General features: G+C 49.6%; 1 protein-coding gene and 1 long non-coding RNA gene across 14 annotated transcripts in view; both read left to right on the top strand.

Moving 5' to 3' along the window:
• Nucleotides 1-702: 702 nt before the first annotated feature.
• On the top strand, nt 703-2,014 carry LOC147649368 (uncharacterized). Its single transcript, XR_015279161.1, has 3 exons — nt 703-747; nt 1,095-1,305; nt 1,924-2,014. It is a non-coding gene; the product is annotated as an uncharacterized LOC147649368 (long non-coding RNA).
• Nucleotides 2,015-3,014: 1,000 nt separating this feature from the next.
• Nucleotides 3,015-14,554, top strand: part of CRTC1 (CREB regulated transcription coactivator 1) — a 44,953-nt gene continuing 33,413 nt past the window's right edge. For 10 of the 13 annotated variants that reach the window (XR_015279128.1, XR_015279129.1, XM_086862509.1 and 7 more), the window contains exon 1: nt 3,065-3,300. Coding sequence is in view for 10 of the 13 variants with exons in the window: in XM_086862509.1 (XP_086718635.1) it covers nt 3,124-3,300 (177 nt within the window). In the remaining 3 variants the exon portion in view is untranslated. Of the gene's footprint in view, nt 3,301-7,869; nt 7,998-14,554 lie in introns of those variants that run through there. The other 3 variants (XM_086862511.1, XM_086862510.1, XM_086862512.1) reach the window with 3 other exon arrangements.

Below are 14,554 nucleotides of genomic sequence, written 5' to 3'. Positions count from 1 at the left end.
CAGTTCAGGTGGGGCAGTTCAGGTGGGGCAGTTCAGGTGGGATGGGACAGTTCAGGTGAGGTGGGGACAGTTCAGGTGGGGCAGTTCAGGTGAGATGGGGCAGTTCAGGTGGGATGGGGCAGTTCAGGTGAGGTGGGGCAGTTCAGATGGGGCAGTTCAGGTGGAATGGGGCAGTTCAGGTGAGGTGGGGCAGTTCAGGTGAGATGGGGCAGTTCAGGTGAGGTGGGGCAGTTCAGGTGGGATGGGGCAGTTCAGGTGAGGTGGGGCAGTTCAGATGGGGCAGTTCAGGTGGGATGGGACAGTTCAGGTGGGGCAGTTCAGGTGAGGTGGGGCAGTTCAGATGGGGCAGTTCAGGTGGGATGGGACAGTTCAGGTGGGGCAGTTCAGGTGAGGTGGGGCAGTTCAGATGGGGCAGTTCAGATGGGGCAGTTCAGGTGAGGTGGGGCAGTTCAGATGGGGCAGTTCAGGTGACGTGGGGCAGTTCAGGTGAGGTGGGGCAGTTCAGATGGGGCAGTTCAGGTGGGATGGGGCAGTTCAGGTGGGGCAGTTCAGGTGGGATGGGGCAGTTCAGGTGAGGTGGGGCAGTTCAGGTGACGTGGGGCAGTTCAGGTGAGGTGGGGCAGTTCAGATGGGGCAGTTCAGGTGGGATGGGGCAGTTCAGGTGGGGCAGTTCAGGTGGGATGGGGCAGTTCAGGTGGGGCAGTTCAGGTGAGGTGGAGCTCAGAGAAGTCCCCAGATGTGCTCGAGGTGAGGCAGGAGACAGAAATGAGGATCCAGGGAAGGACACAATTCCCTGGGGCAAGGATGAAGCCTGGCACCCACCGAAAGCTCTCCCTGCCCTCAGCAGCCCCCAGACCCACCCCAAACCTGGGCCCTGAGATGCCCCAGCAGCCCCAAATGTGGTGTCTGAGAGAAGCTTGTGCTGCAAACCCGGGTAAAACGCGGGGATTTCAGGAAGCAGCGTCCCTGTTCACACTGGAATTCCATCTGATAAAGCTGCACAGGGAAACAATGAGAATTAAGGGGGGTTTTTAAGGGAGGAAGCTGCAGCCCCCTCTCCTTTGCCTCCCAGGCCATCTGCATTCCTTCCCCAGGAACCAGGAGTGGAGATCCCATCTCAGGAGATCCAAAAAGGGGGGAATTTATCAAGCTCCATCTCAGGCACTTCATCTGGCGGTGCCGTGGGAGAGGCAGAGTGGCAGCTGGGGCTGGAGATGTTTGATACCAGCACCTTCGGGATGAAATCCAGGACAGCTCCGCCAATTATTTATCATTGTCTCGCTCCTCAAACAACGTGGATAATCGGTATCTCCCTGTTAAATCTGGATGATTGATGTGCTTTTAGCATGACAGGCCAATCCTGCAGGTCGTGTGCTGCTGGTGTACACAGCCAGAGGGGATTTTAGGGAAAATGGTGTTTATTCCCGCTGCAAAATAGGGAAGGGGAAGGAGCAACATCTGCCAGGAGTGAGGGAGGAAAGGCTGGTCCTGCCAGGGTCTGGATGAGCTTTCCCGAGATGGTATCTCACGCTGGAAACGCTAAGTGCAAGTTGGCAGCCAGGATTGAGGCTGGGACGTGACTTTGTGGCTAATGCTGAGCCTGGAATGAGGATTCACCCGTCCACCAGCGGGCTCTGGGTGGGAAATGCTGAGAAAAGCGTTGGGGTGAGTGCTCTGGGGTCTGCTCGGTGGGCTTGGCACTTCAGGGGCTTTCTAAACACGGGGACCGGTTTAGGAAGGAGTTGATTCCACGCAGGCTGCAGAAGTTTTACACAAATCCAGCCCCGAGGAGTTTCAAACCTCCGCGCTTCGAGTGGTTTTAGCAAACAAAGAAATCGCAATTCCCTGGCTCCGGGTTAGGGGATTCTTTATTAATTAATGTTCTGCCTTCCACCGGTTAATCGATTCTCTCGTGTTAATTAGTCCCCAGGCTCAACCTTTCTCTTCATCTGGGGTGCTGATCCCCCTCTGTCCGAGGCTGTGGCTGGCACCATGGCACAGTGTGACACAGAAGGGGACAAGGTGACAACAGCAGGAGGTGACAACCGAGCAGGAACCCCCTGAGGATGCCATGAAAGCCCAGCCGGTCCTTTTGTGCTTTGAAGTTTCACTGCTAAGGCAGGACCCTGTTCCCAACCCCCTGCTCATTATCTGGGGGAGTTGTTAATTAATCCTGGCTCTTGATGTGGCTGCTCCTGTGATCCCGCTCTGCTCCACAGCCCAAGCTCTGCTGTGTCCATCCTTCAGGACAGACCTGCGAGCCCAGAGCCTCCTTTTCCTGCTGCAGGAATTGAAAAGAAATAAACCAAGGCGTGAAGGAGAACTCGGGGTGGTTTAATTCAGTTACAGGTGATTTTTCCATGAAATCCTGATAAACCAAGTCCCGAGTTTCCCTCATTTCAGTGAGGTGGGAGCATGGCTAATGTTGATTTTTCAGCAGGAGACTGAGCAGCCACCACGGAGGGACCGGGACAGGGATGGGGACAGGGATGGGGACAGGGACAGGGATGGGGACAGGGATGGGAACAGACAGAGGCTGGAACTGGGACAGGAATGGGAACAGGGACAGGGATGGGGACAGGGATGGGGACAGGAATGGGACAGGGATGGGGACAGGAATGGGACAGGGATGGGGACAGGGATGGGGACAGGGTTGGGAACAGGGATGGGGACAGGGTTGGGAACAGGGATGGGAACAGGGATGGGGACAGGGATGGGAACAGGGATGGGGACAGGGATGGGGACAGGGATGGGAACAGGGATGGGGACAGGGATGGGAACAGACAGAGGCTGGAACCGGGGCAGGAATGGGAACAGGGACCAGGTCCGGGATCGGGATTAGGACAGACACAAGAACAGGGGCAGGGACAGGACCCGGGAGCAGAGCAGAGACAGGGTCAGGACATGGGGACAGGACCGGGACCGGGCCCGGGCCCCGCGCGCGCCCCCGCCCCGGGGGAAGCCCCGGCCCCGCGCACGCGCGCGCGCCCCCGCCCCCGCCGGCCCTCCCGCGCGCGCCCGGCCCCGCGCATGCGCAACCACCGCCCCCTCACCGCCCCCTCCCGCCCCGCCGCCGCCGCCGCGCAGGCGCCCTGAGGCCGCCCCCCCTCCCTGCGCCGGCGCATGCGCGTCGCCCCCCCTCGGCCGCGGGGAGGGGGATGCGGACGGGGGAAGATGGCGGCCTCGAACAACCCGCGGAAATTCAGCGAGAAGATCGCGCTGCACAACCAGAAGCAGGCGGAGGAGACGGCGGCCTTCGAGGAGGTCATGAAGGACCTGAGCCTGACCCGCGCGCACCGGGTGAGACTCGGCGCCGCCGCCCCCGGCTGAGGCGGGCGGGGGGGGGGTGTGAGGGGCGGCGCCCCCCCCGCGGAGCCCCTCGGGCCGGGGGCAGCGGCGGCGCGCGGCGGGCGGGGCGGGCAGCGCCCCCTGGCGGGGGCGGGCGGCGCCCGCGGTGGGGGGAGGCCCCCTCAGCCCCCCCCTCACGGCCCCCGTTCCCCCCCACCCCCGGTTTCGCGGCACCGGGCCCGGCCCGCGCCGCCCACCGGGCCCGCAGCATCCTCCGGAGACCGACACCTGCCGCGGGGGGAGGCCCCAGGCCCGCCCGCCGGAGGGTCGGGGCAGCGGCATCACGGCACGGCCGGAACGGGCCCGGCAGGGAGGGGGCTGCGCTGGGCTGGGCTGCGGCGGGGGCACCTCCGTGTCCCCTGTGAGGGGGCTGAGGAGGGTCCCGGTTCGTCACACCGGGACAGGCCCCGGCCCGGAGGGGGATCCCGGATGCTTTGCCGGTGTCTGAGGGGAGATCCCAATTGCATCACCCCGGGACAGGCCCGGCTCTGAGGGGGGATCCCGGTTCCATAACCTCTGGACAGGCCTCGGCTCTGGAGGGATCTCATTTTCTTCACCGGGGTCTGAGGGGGTGCTGGTTCCATCCCGCTGTCCGCGCTGGGCTCCTCGTCCCGGGACAGTCCCGGCTCCGAGGGGAATCCCGCTTCCTTCAGCCTCGCCTGGAGGCTTCTCCCGCTCCTCATCCCGGCCCAGGCCGGGGGCTGAGCTCTGCTCGCATCTCCGAGCAGGTTTCCTCGCTGGAGTCTGCGCTGGGCTCCTGGTTCCCCAGCCCGGGGCAGCCGCAGCTTGGGGTCCCTCAGAGCCCCCTGGGGCATCCCCCGCTGCTCGGGCTGCGGGCACGGAGCAGCCGCGGGCGGCAGCTGCCGGACTCGCTGTCGCCGGTGTTGTTCCCGTTACACTCCGGTTGTCGTAGGTGCAAATTGCTGCACTTCCAAAGCCTCCCTTGGCTGGTGATGTCTCTGCAAAGCCCATCAGCAGAAATTCCCGGCATATCCAATGCGCTTTCCGGGCACGAGATGCCTTTTCTGGTCCAGATTCAGGAATGTCAGGGCTGTTCTGTTCCTGTCTCACCTGCTTGTGTCAGTGTTTTGTTTCTAACTGCTTCAAGAGAATTTACGAGCCTGCTTGTGGTGGAAGCTGTGCAAGAACTACAGAACACACAGTTGGATTTGCTGTGAAAGGTTCCCTTTTATTCCTGTGTGTCAGGAGAGGGTAAATATTTGTTTTGAATTGGTGGTGCTGTTGGATGTAAAGTAAAGGCACCTGCCTGGGAAGGTGTGAGGCTGGAGTTCTGCTCGTGCTCACCTGGATGTTGGATGTTCCTGCTGGACTTAGTTGGGAGCAAAGTGAGGATAATTTAGAGGTGTTTGTAGTCACTGGAATCATCTTGTGTGGCTCACACAAGATTTTGCCTTCAGTGGTCAGTCCTTGCTGCCACTCCAGAGCTGAGTGTTCCTGAGAGAGTTCTTGGAATCTGCAATTACAGGTTGTCCTTCAGTTAACTCACAGATTGAGCTCTCACCTTCTGCAAGAGAAGTCAGAATCCAGATTCATTTCTCCTGAACCCCATTTCAGTTTCTCCCAAATCCAAGCGCTCCTAACCCAGGTTTTATGCTTGGAAACCCATCACGCTTTCAAGAACCTGGTTTTGAGGAAAGAACCCAAGATGAATAACTTTTCTGAGCATTCTGGGTACTGAAGTGATGGAAACACTGACCAGAGAGCTGAGTAAAATGTCTCCTTTGTAGACTTTTTCTTTCAAATTCCATGATTTCATCAGGGTTTAAAATGCAGCATAAAAGCAAAAAGGGGTTAAGCACAACTTTGCTGTTTGCTCTCATTTTCATTTGGCAAGCAGCACGTTGCTGTCAGTTTGAAAACGCCTTACTCAGTTGGTGGAAGCAGCCCAAAATTTCTGTTGCCTTTTCATTATTAGTAATTGTCTTTTTTGCAATGTTTACCATCTTGTCTGCTTTATTGTTGGTTACTGCTAAGAGCAGAGGCAGAAATTCTGAACTTCCTTTCTGTCGTGGTCATCTTCCACCTATTTATGATGTTGGATCCATGTGGGATTTTTAAGTTCCGACCCAACCCCTCCTTTACTGCTCTGACCAAAATAAAGAAGAAGAAAAAAGAAAACAATAATCAAGAAAGAATAAACTTTGTTTTCCAAAGGGTTTCCCTGTTGAGTGGAGCAGCAGAGTCCTGTTTTTCAGCTGGCACAGTGGATTTTTGGCATTTCAGCTCTGCTGGGAGGCGCAGACCTTGCGCAGAGCGGAGGTGGGTGGTCGATGGAAGCTCTGGAGCTGCTTAATTGTCTTGTGAGTGGGACCTTGGTGTTCATAATCCAGAGCTTTCTGCCAGTCCCATAGTAACAAAGTGGGTGAGAAGAGGAGAGGGGGAGTTATTTTATTTTTTTTCACCGTGACATTGACTCCTGTTTTTTGTTTGTGGCTCTCCTCCTTTCCTTTTTTTTTTTTTTTTTTTCTCCGAGGATTGGAATTTCAGCACTGCACTGATTTCTGGGCTTGTTTACCAGGGCTTGTCTCAATTTCTCAGCCCAGGGATGCTTTGATGCAGCTATTTACTTATCCGAGGCTGTTGCTGCCCTTTCAAATTGTAATTAACCAAAAAATGAACGTGCAGATAGTGCTGAGCCCTTCAGTCTGTGCCTCTTAAAATGCTCTAAAATGTAGGATTTTTTAAAGACAATTTGTGACCTGCATTTTAAGAGTCGTTCTTGTAGGAGATTTTCTCAGGTATCCAGGATTGCTTTTTTTTTAAAATATTCACTTAAAGTCACTTAATTTTGAGGGCTTTCAGCCAGAGCTGTGTTTGAGCTCCCTCTGATGGGCCTTGCAGTTTTATCTTGGAAAAAAAAGACCCCCCCCAAACTCCAAAAAGCTTCCAGTGGTGCTGTCTCCCAGCTCTGCCTGCCCTGGAACAAACCCAGGGAATTAAACCCAGGTTAATGGTGATGTTTGGAAACATTGTGCAAAATTTCATCACCCTTTATTTGTGTATTTCTAGGTGTTATCCAAAGTTCTGCGTGGCTTTTGTTGAGTTCCTGGAAACCATGTGAAGTAAAAAGTCAGTGTTTATATTTTAAACCTGGCTAATTTTAATACAAAATCCTGTTGTAGTGTAATTTTGTCAAGTGGAATATGTTGTAATAGCATAGATTTGATTTTTATCTGAAACAAAATTGAAGCGAAACCCCACAGTTTGTGATGGAGTGTGTGTAAACCCACACACATCCCCTTGCCACAAAATTTGTACTTAAAAATGAGACACTCAGTGGTTTTCTGGTTCTTGTTGGCTGTGGAAGAGATCAAAATGTCTCTTTGTACATTCCCAGCTCAGCGTTGGATGTAGATAATATGCAAAACAGTATTTAAAAGCTTAGTTAAATCAGGAATGCTAATCTGCTTTTAAAAATGAGAAACACTAATGATGATGATGATACAGAGCTTCAGTGCTTCCTGATGTCTTCAGCAGGTTTTTATTAATTAATGTGATACAAAAGAAATTCCCGATGACGTAAGAGTGGTTTTGAATGTCTTGGAGATATTAAAGAAATGCATCAAAATCAGGACTGAGCTCTCCAAGCACAGAGATTGCTGCTTCCAGCTGGCAGCTCAGGTTAAAAGTGAGTTTCTCTCTGAACACAAATGTGAATTTTTCAAGCTCTGGTGGGTATTTTTTTCTTCATTAACTTTCCCAAAGTTTGGACCCCGAGTTTGCACATTTCCAGACCAAGAAATGAGTGGTTTGTGCTTCATCTGTGCTCACCCCCTGGTGTGATGCATTTCATTTTCTGATGAATCCCAGGATCACTGAGGTTGGAAAAGCCCATCCCCAGCTTGTCCCCACCGAGTGCCACCTCCAGGGCTGGGGACTCCAAACTCTCCAGGATCTGAGCACCCTTTCCATGCAGAAATTCCTGCTGGTGTCCAGCCTGGAAAACCTGAGGCTGTTTCCCCTTTTGTGGAGCTTTTTGGCCATCCTGAAGCAGGAGCCCAAGCAAAGCAAGGAGTTTGGAACCCCCAGAGATGCTCCAGCTGCTGCCACCTCGGCCTGTGGCATCACAGGCTGGGTTTAATTCTTTGAAAGAATGTTTGCGAATGAGCAGGGTGAGAGGCAGAGGGGACCTGCCAGGGCACAAAGAATCTCTGTTCTTGTGCAACCCTTGGCTTCCCTCAGCCTGCCTGAGCTGTCCAAGGTAAACACGGAGCTCTGCTGTGCCATCCTGGGAAACTGCAGTGAGCAGGGCAAGGTTTCTTCTGGCAAACCCAGGCAGCTTTTGTTGGAATTTTTAATTATTTTATTATTTTTTTTTAAGGAGACAATGACTTTTTTACTGATTGTCCCATCACTCCCACACAGCACAGCTGCTGCTGGACAAAGTCTCTGTGTGTGCAGTGGCCAAATCCCTGGGTGTTAATGATGTAGCAAAGCTGGGAAGGCTCTGGGAGCACGTGAGGCTGAATTGTACAACTGCTGCATTTTGGGTGTTTGGTTGTAATTCTCAGGGTGAACATGTGGGACTCAGCTCCGGCTGCTGCGCTTGGGTTTTATTTAGCATCAGCACTGGGTGGTAATTTGCATTTATAGAAGGTGCTCGTTTAGGAAGAGAATTTGTTCTCAAGGTGAGCTACAGTTGGTTTTTCCTGTTCTTTGGGGTTGATTTGGGGTTTTCCCCTCAAGCAGCAGAGGGGAGCTGAGCCTGTGGTTACATTGAAGAGGGGGAGGTGTGGATGCTGATTCTCTTGGTTTACCAGACAGAAATTGAAATTTGTGGTGCTGTCTTTATCTGTGACTGTACAAGTGACAGAGATGCCAAAGCCCTCGGGGACAGGAGGGGCTGGTGCTGTGTTCATCTGAGCTCTGTCCTGGCCAGGGACAAACAGGATCTCTACATGAGTAAATCACCACCCCACAAAACACAGCCACAGGAACTGTGCCTCAAAATAGTTCTCAAGGATATCTGGTATCGAAAAATGATTTTAGTAGCAATGTGGCCTGAGGGTGAATTATCTTCAGGATCTGTGAGATGGAACAGGAAAAGAGATGTTCCTCTCCCAGCACAAAGGAAAAGGAGGGGAAACCCCAGGGCCTGGAAAGCCCAGAGTGTGGTTGTGGTTGTGTCAGGACGTGGGCTTGGGAACCATTTTTACCTGTTCTTGGGTTTCTCTATCAGATTAGTTCTTATCAATTTTTTTTTTGTTGAGTAAACTGCATTTTTATTTTTCTAACTCTGTCAGAAACAACATTTATTGAAATCTGCCGTCCATCAACCCCCTGCTCCTCTCACTAACACTTTGTTCTCCATTTTATTATCAATTTATCAATGCCATTGATTTTGGTTCAGAAGCACTTCCTGCACTTCAGGAATAACAAAACCCTGACTCTGCTGAGGCAGCAGCGCCAGGCAAATTTCAGTGAGAGTTTTCACTCCTGTGTCCAGCACCGTGTTCAGTCAGTGTGGCCACATGTGGCTACAGCAGGATGGACCAGATTAAACCAAACCCATGAATTTGGGGCTTTTGGGGAGGAGTTTAACCCAAATTTCCTGCACTGTGTGAATTTTCTGTAAGAAATTCCTCCCTGTGAGGGTGGGGAGGCCCTGGCACGGGTTGCTTGGGATAAGTTGTGGATTTCCCATCCCTGGAAATGTCCAAGCCCTGGGGCTTGGAGCAGTGTGGGATAGTGGAAGGTGTCCCTGCCTGTGGCACAGGGTGGAATTTGATGATTTTAGGGTCCTTCTAACCCAAACCACTCTGGGATCCTGTGAAATTATCCAGTGTTATCGAGCACTTTCACTGTCGTGGTAATCAAACACTAATTTGGCAAAAAACAGACATCCTCTCAAAAATGATCAATAAGGATTTAACCAAAATGTATTAAAGGCCAAATACTTATCTGTGTTCTCCATTATCCATCTGTGATTGCAGAGGAACATTTTCTTGGGCAGTGGAAGGGCAGTTTGGTCCACGGCCCTGACAGCATTGATCACTCCCTAATGCTCTGTTCCACACTGGCATCGGTATTTTTGTGCCTAATGCAGGATCTGAAACTCAAGTAGACTTCAAGGCACTTTTCAGCAAATGTAAGGCTGTATCTTGAGAAAAAAAAAAAAAAGTAAAGAAATCTTTTCTGGGTTAAAACCATCCCTGGTTGTGCTGGCTGGAGCTCTACGCTGGTGTTTTTGTAGCTGTGCTGGAGGAGCTGTTGCTGAAGGGTTCCTGAGAGTTTGGGGTGAGGGAGTGAAAAGCAGCAAATTCAAAATCAGGTGGTTTTTTTTAGGAACAGGGTTCATTTTGTGCCAGTGACCGGCTGTGACCTCGCTGCTGCTTCACTTTATTTTTCTTTTGGTCTCAACTCCTCACATTTTGTTAAACAAATGTGGTCCCAAAGGCTTTGGTGCCTCATCCCTGGGAGCATCCAAGGCCAGGTTGGACAGGGTTGGAGCAGCCTGGGATGGTGGGAGGTGGCTCTGGGTGATCCCTAATGTCCCTTCCCACCCAAACCATTCTGGAATTCTGTGAGCTGAAGGCAGCAGCTGGATCGAGTCTTTATTATCAGCATCTCTGGAGTTAATCTTTCAAATGTTGCTTTGATTTGTTTGAAAGGATTTGCATTTCATGCTGTTGGAAGTGATATCCAGGAATGAGGATCCGTGAGGATTTCCAGCAGTGCTTGTGGAGCCAAGGGAGCATTGAACAGTCCCTCTTTATCATTTTATGTTTTTATGTTTTGGCCTGATCTCCTTGGGACTTTATAAATTATGAAGTTGTAACCAAGTGTTGATAACAACCTTGTTTTGCAAATTATTTCTCGGGAATTAAAAATTCTTCTCCTTGTACCAGAACAATCCTTTGCAATCAAACAACAACACCACACACCCACAAGAAACAGCTCTTAAATAATGAAGTGGAGGAGGCTGAAGTGCTGCAGCTTGAGGCTGCAGCAAGAATTCCACAGCCCTGGCTGAAAGTCTCTGCTTCACAGGCAGATTTCCTCCAAGTGTCTTTTCCTTCCTTTGCCTGGTCTATCACTTTTCCTGATGATTGGGAAAATCTCCTCTGTGCTCTCCCTGCTGAGCTGCTCACTGCTGGTTTTACTCTGGTTACTTATCACTCCAGAGCAGTAAGATGTGTTAACTGCATGCTGCAGCTCTGTCAGATGAATTTTCAATTAATTTTGGTACCCAGCTATTACTATTTATGTGAATATTATTTTCCTTGGACGGCCGAGGTCTCAGAGGGGAGGGAATTGGAGTTGATATCCCAAAATATATGAATTTCCAGGCAGATGGTGATAGCTCCCACCTCAGACAGAGGAGCAGTTGTTAGTGACAGGATGGGGCCTCTTCAGACCTGTTGGAGGAGCAGCTCGTGAAGCTGTGCAGGAGATTTTTCCAGCTCTGGAGCCTCAAAGTGGGATTTCAACATCTGTAAGCTGGATTAAAGGAATAAAAAAACCTCAGTGGGAGAAGGGGAGGCAGGGATTGATCGTTTCATACCCTGACTTCTCACTTTTTGATTCCTTGCAGAGTCTCAGTGTAGATCGTATTCCTGGCAGCAAGAGGGATGGAGAATATCTGATTTAATATTTATTTAATACCTTAAATATTGCACAAGTTTCCAGCAGCCAGCTCAGATTCAAATGTCTGATTGACCTTCTCCTTGTAATTAGATTTGCCTCTGGTTCAGGGAGATGATTGTGCTGAATGAGCCTTTTGCATTCGAAGAATTTGGACTCTGATGATATTTTGGATATTTTTGATGCCTGAAGGCTTGGCTGATGCCACATTTTCAAGCCACAAACAATTTTCTGTAGTTTTTGGCCACTCTGAGGGCAGAGTGAGGTGCCCCTGAACCCCAAAGAGTGCAAACATGCCCTGCTTGGCTCCTAATTTACGAAACTTATAGGGTTACATAACTGAATTTTCATTCTTTAGCTAAAAATAAAAAATGGAACATAAAAGCTATTTTTATCATACTTAATGAGGGCATCTCTGCTTTTATTTCAGCTTTTCTGAGGCATTTCAATAGGAGGAATGGGGATGGTTGAGGAACTTTTTATTGAAGCTGGGTGATTGTTTCCTGGCATTCTCCATCAGATCCCTGCTCAGAAGGAATATTTGCTTTAAGGAAAGAAGGTCCCTTTTAACTGTGGTAAATTTATTTTAGGATGGTTTATAGTAATTAGTGCTGTGTTGGACCTCAGCTGTGTGGGGTAGGGCAGTGTCTCTGCTTTTTGGGGTTCCTTTCTGGGTTTGCTTTGTCTCCTGTTCTCACCCAGGTGCCCAAAGTTTGCTGATAACAAATCAAAAGCCATCCTTCCCTCCTAATTCTCCACACAATTCATCCTTAGCTAATAGCACAAAAATAAACAAGATTTTGGGAGCGTCGAGCTCCATCTAAATAGAACCAAAAGAATTCTTCGCCTTCTGGATCTCAAATAAGAAACCAGCTTCAAGCAGGAGCCCTCTCCTCTGCTTTTTATTGAATTATCAGCAGCATCCACGCCTGCCTCTCGCTGGAAGCCTCGCAGGGAAGGAGGGTGGCACTCGCTGAGCTGCCACGGGCTGGGGTTTGTTTTTCAAAGCTCTCAAATCAGGTTTGGTGCCTGTTGTAGCTTTGCTTGGCTCCCTGCCCGGTGATAGAGCACAACTCGGAAGAATAGTCACTATTTTAAGGCTCCAGTTTGCTGTATCCTGTTTTTGCTGCTCAGTTGTGACTGTGAAGTTTTAAACAGTAAACCTTTGTTCACCAGAAATAGCAAAGTGTTTTTAAACACCGAGTCGTAGCCTGTGCATTAAGTTTTATTCCTTATTATTATGGCCTTGTTTGTTTATTCAAATTTTTGCAAGGTGTGTTCCTAATGAATCTTTGCCCTCAACCCCCCCAGTGATTCATATTCATTTTGGGGAGGAAAATGCAGTTTTCACTCTGTTTTCAGTGTTCAGAGACAAGAAAAGAAATAAAACAGAAATAAAGAATAAAAAACAATCACAGTATTAAATGGTGTTGCTTCCTCTCTCCCCTTTCTGGTTCGTTTTCTTTGGGTTCACAAGAAAAAAATTGATTTGTTGTTGTGAAAAAAAAAGAAAAACTATTTATTTTCTTTTTTAAAAAAAAGGATTTGAGTGCACTGTTTGGGGGTTGTAAATAGTGTTGGGGTGTGAGATCTTTCCACTTTCACAGGAATTGGAGGAGGCAGCTGGGGGAGAGCTCCGAGCCTGGGTGATTTTTACAACCCCGTTTCCTCACGGTTTTATAGCTCAGGCAACCTGGGGAGCTGCTTGCAGCTCCTGAAGGAGAATCTAATGGGGCCTTGGAATTTGGAGATGACTCATAAGAGGACAAAACAATCCAGTTAAGTGATTTGAGGTCTTAAATAATCTCTTCAGCAGGAAGGTGAAGAAAACATGAACTCATGAGTAATAATTGGCTCTCTTGGAGTGCTAAAAGTGCAGCGCTGGGGCTTGGCCAGGGCTCAGCTGATTCCTGCCCGGGCTTTGCTGATCAATAACATCTCAGCTCTTATGAATGGAATTTATTTGACTGGACTGTAATGCTCTTAGCAGAGGATTATTTGGATTGCACTTCTGAGTTGGGATTCTTGGGGTGTCCTGTGCATGGCCAGGGCCTGATCCTGATGGATCCCTTCAAACTCAGCCTGTTCTGTGGTAAATTCATTTTAGCTTCATCCTGAGGGATCCTTTTGAACTCAGTGTGTTCTGTAATAAATTTATTATAGATTGACCCTGATGGGTCCCTTTTAACTCAGTCTTTTCTGTGAGAATTGTATTTTAGCTTGTTTTATAGTGAGTGCTGTGTCTCTGCTTTTCGGGGTTGTTTTTTGGGTTTGCTTTGTCTCCTGTTCTCCACAAGTCACCCAAATGCCCAAAGTTTGCTGATAACAAAGAAGAAGTGATCCTTGCCTCCCAATTTTCTGCTTCCTGGACATGCAGCCTGCACAAATGAGTGTTTTTAGTCCCAAATCCAAAGGGTGGGAGTGCCTTCCTCAGGTTATCACAGACTGGAGATAAGAACTTACTCCATCACCTCCTTCCCCTCTGTCAGAGCACAGAATTTGCAGTTCTGCCTTAATTTTGGAGAGGTTTTTCAGCAGCTGCAGGGGCCTCCTGCAGGTGTTACAGCCTTTGAGACCTCAGGATTTTCCTGGGAAGCCACTGGAAGTGCAGGATTGAAGCAGTGCTATCAGGTAACCTTAAAAATAATCAGATTTAGAAAGCCTCACGTCAGCTGCCTCGCTGCGCCCTTCCCTGTGCCTGGCAGTTTTCATTACTCTCATGATGAAAACACCTTTTTCTGAATCCCAGTTTGTTTTTCCATGGAGCTCCTGTTTCATTCCAGGAGATGGAAGAGGAGGATTTTGCTTCCCCTTTGCTCTGTGCTGAGCTGGGACAATCCCAGGCAGCAGCACAACCCTTTGCTCCCGGTCCTTGAAGGTGTCACCTCTCAGTTTGTTGTGAAGTTTTAAAGTTTTGGAGGTGGTTTTGTGCATTGGGGGTGAAAATGAAAATCCCTGAAAATCAAGGGACTCCTTGATTCAAAAATCAAACTCCTTCCCCTGAGGAAGGAGTTGCTTGGGAAGTGGCTCAGTGGCAGAAACAAAACTGCTGCTCTTTTGTGGCTGCTAAATTCCAAGATATTACAACAGCTTCCTTCCCTTAACAAAAAAAAAAAAAAAAAAGCAACAAAAATGCTTTTTTTTGGCCTTTTCCTGCATTTTTGTTCTTCCTGGCCGCATTTGCTTGGCCTGAGAGCCGTGTTTGTGTCCTGACACGACGATGGGATAATGGAACAAATCCTTAAAAGTGACTGGAGTGACAGTTGTGGTGCTGGAGGAGTAAACAATGATGTAGCAGTTCCACGAGCCTGGGGTCATGTCCAGTTCATCCCATATGTCTGCAGTTTTTTGGGGTAATTTTCACTTCGTTTCTAGTAGACATTTGGCTTCCTGTTTTGGCTTTGCTTGTCCCATTCCCTGCAAAATCCATCGCTCCAGGACACCGAGATCCTTGGGAGGCCAGCAAGGATTGGCACAGGCAACAAGGGAAACTTGTGCTGGGCTTGTCCTCACTCCTCTGTCCAGAGCCAGCCTTCAAATCTTCACTTTTATGACACTAAAAACACCCTGAAAATTTAAAAAAAAAAACAACCCCAAACCG

The sequence above is a fragment of the Cyanistes caeruleus genome, chromosome 25, assembly GCF_971803275.1.
Source record: "Cyanistes caeruleus chromosome 25, bCyaCae1.hap1.1, whole genome shotgun sequence".
In the NCBI taxonomy this organism is placed as follows: domain Eukaryota; kingdom Metazoa; phylum Chordata; class Aves; order Passeriformes; family Paridae; genus Cyanistes; species Cyanistes caeruleus.
Note: the sequence above shows the minus strand (reverse complement) of the source record. Positions and strands in the feature narration are given on the sequence as shown.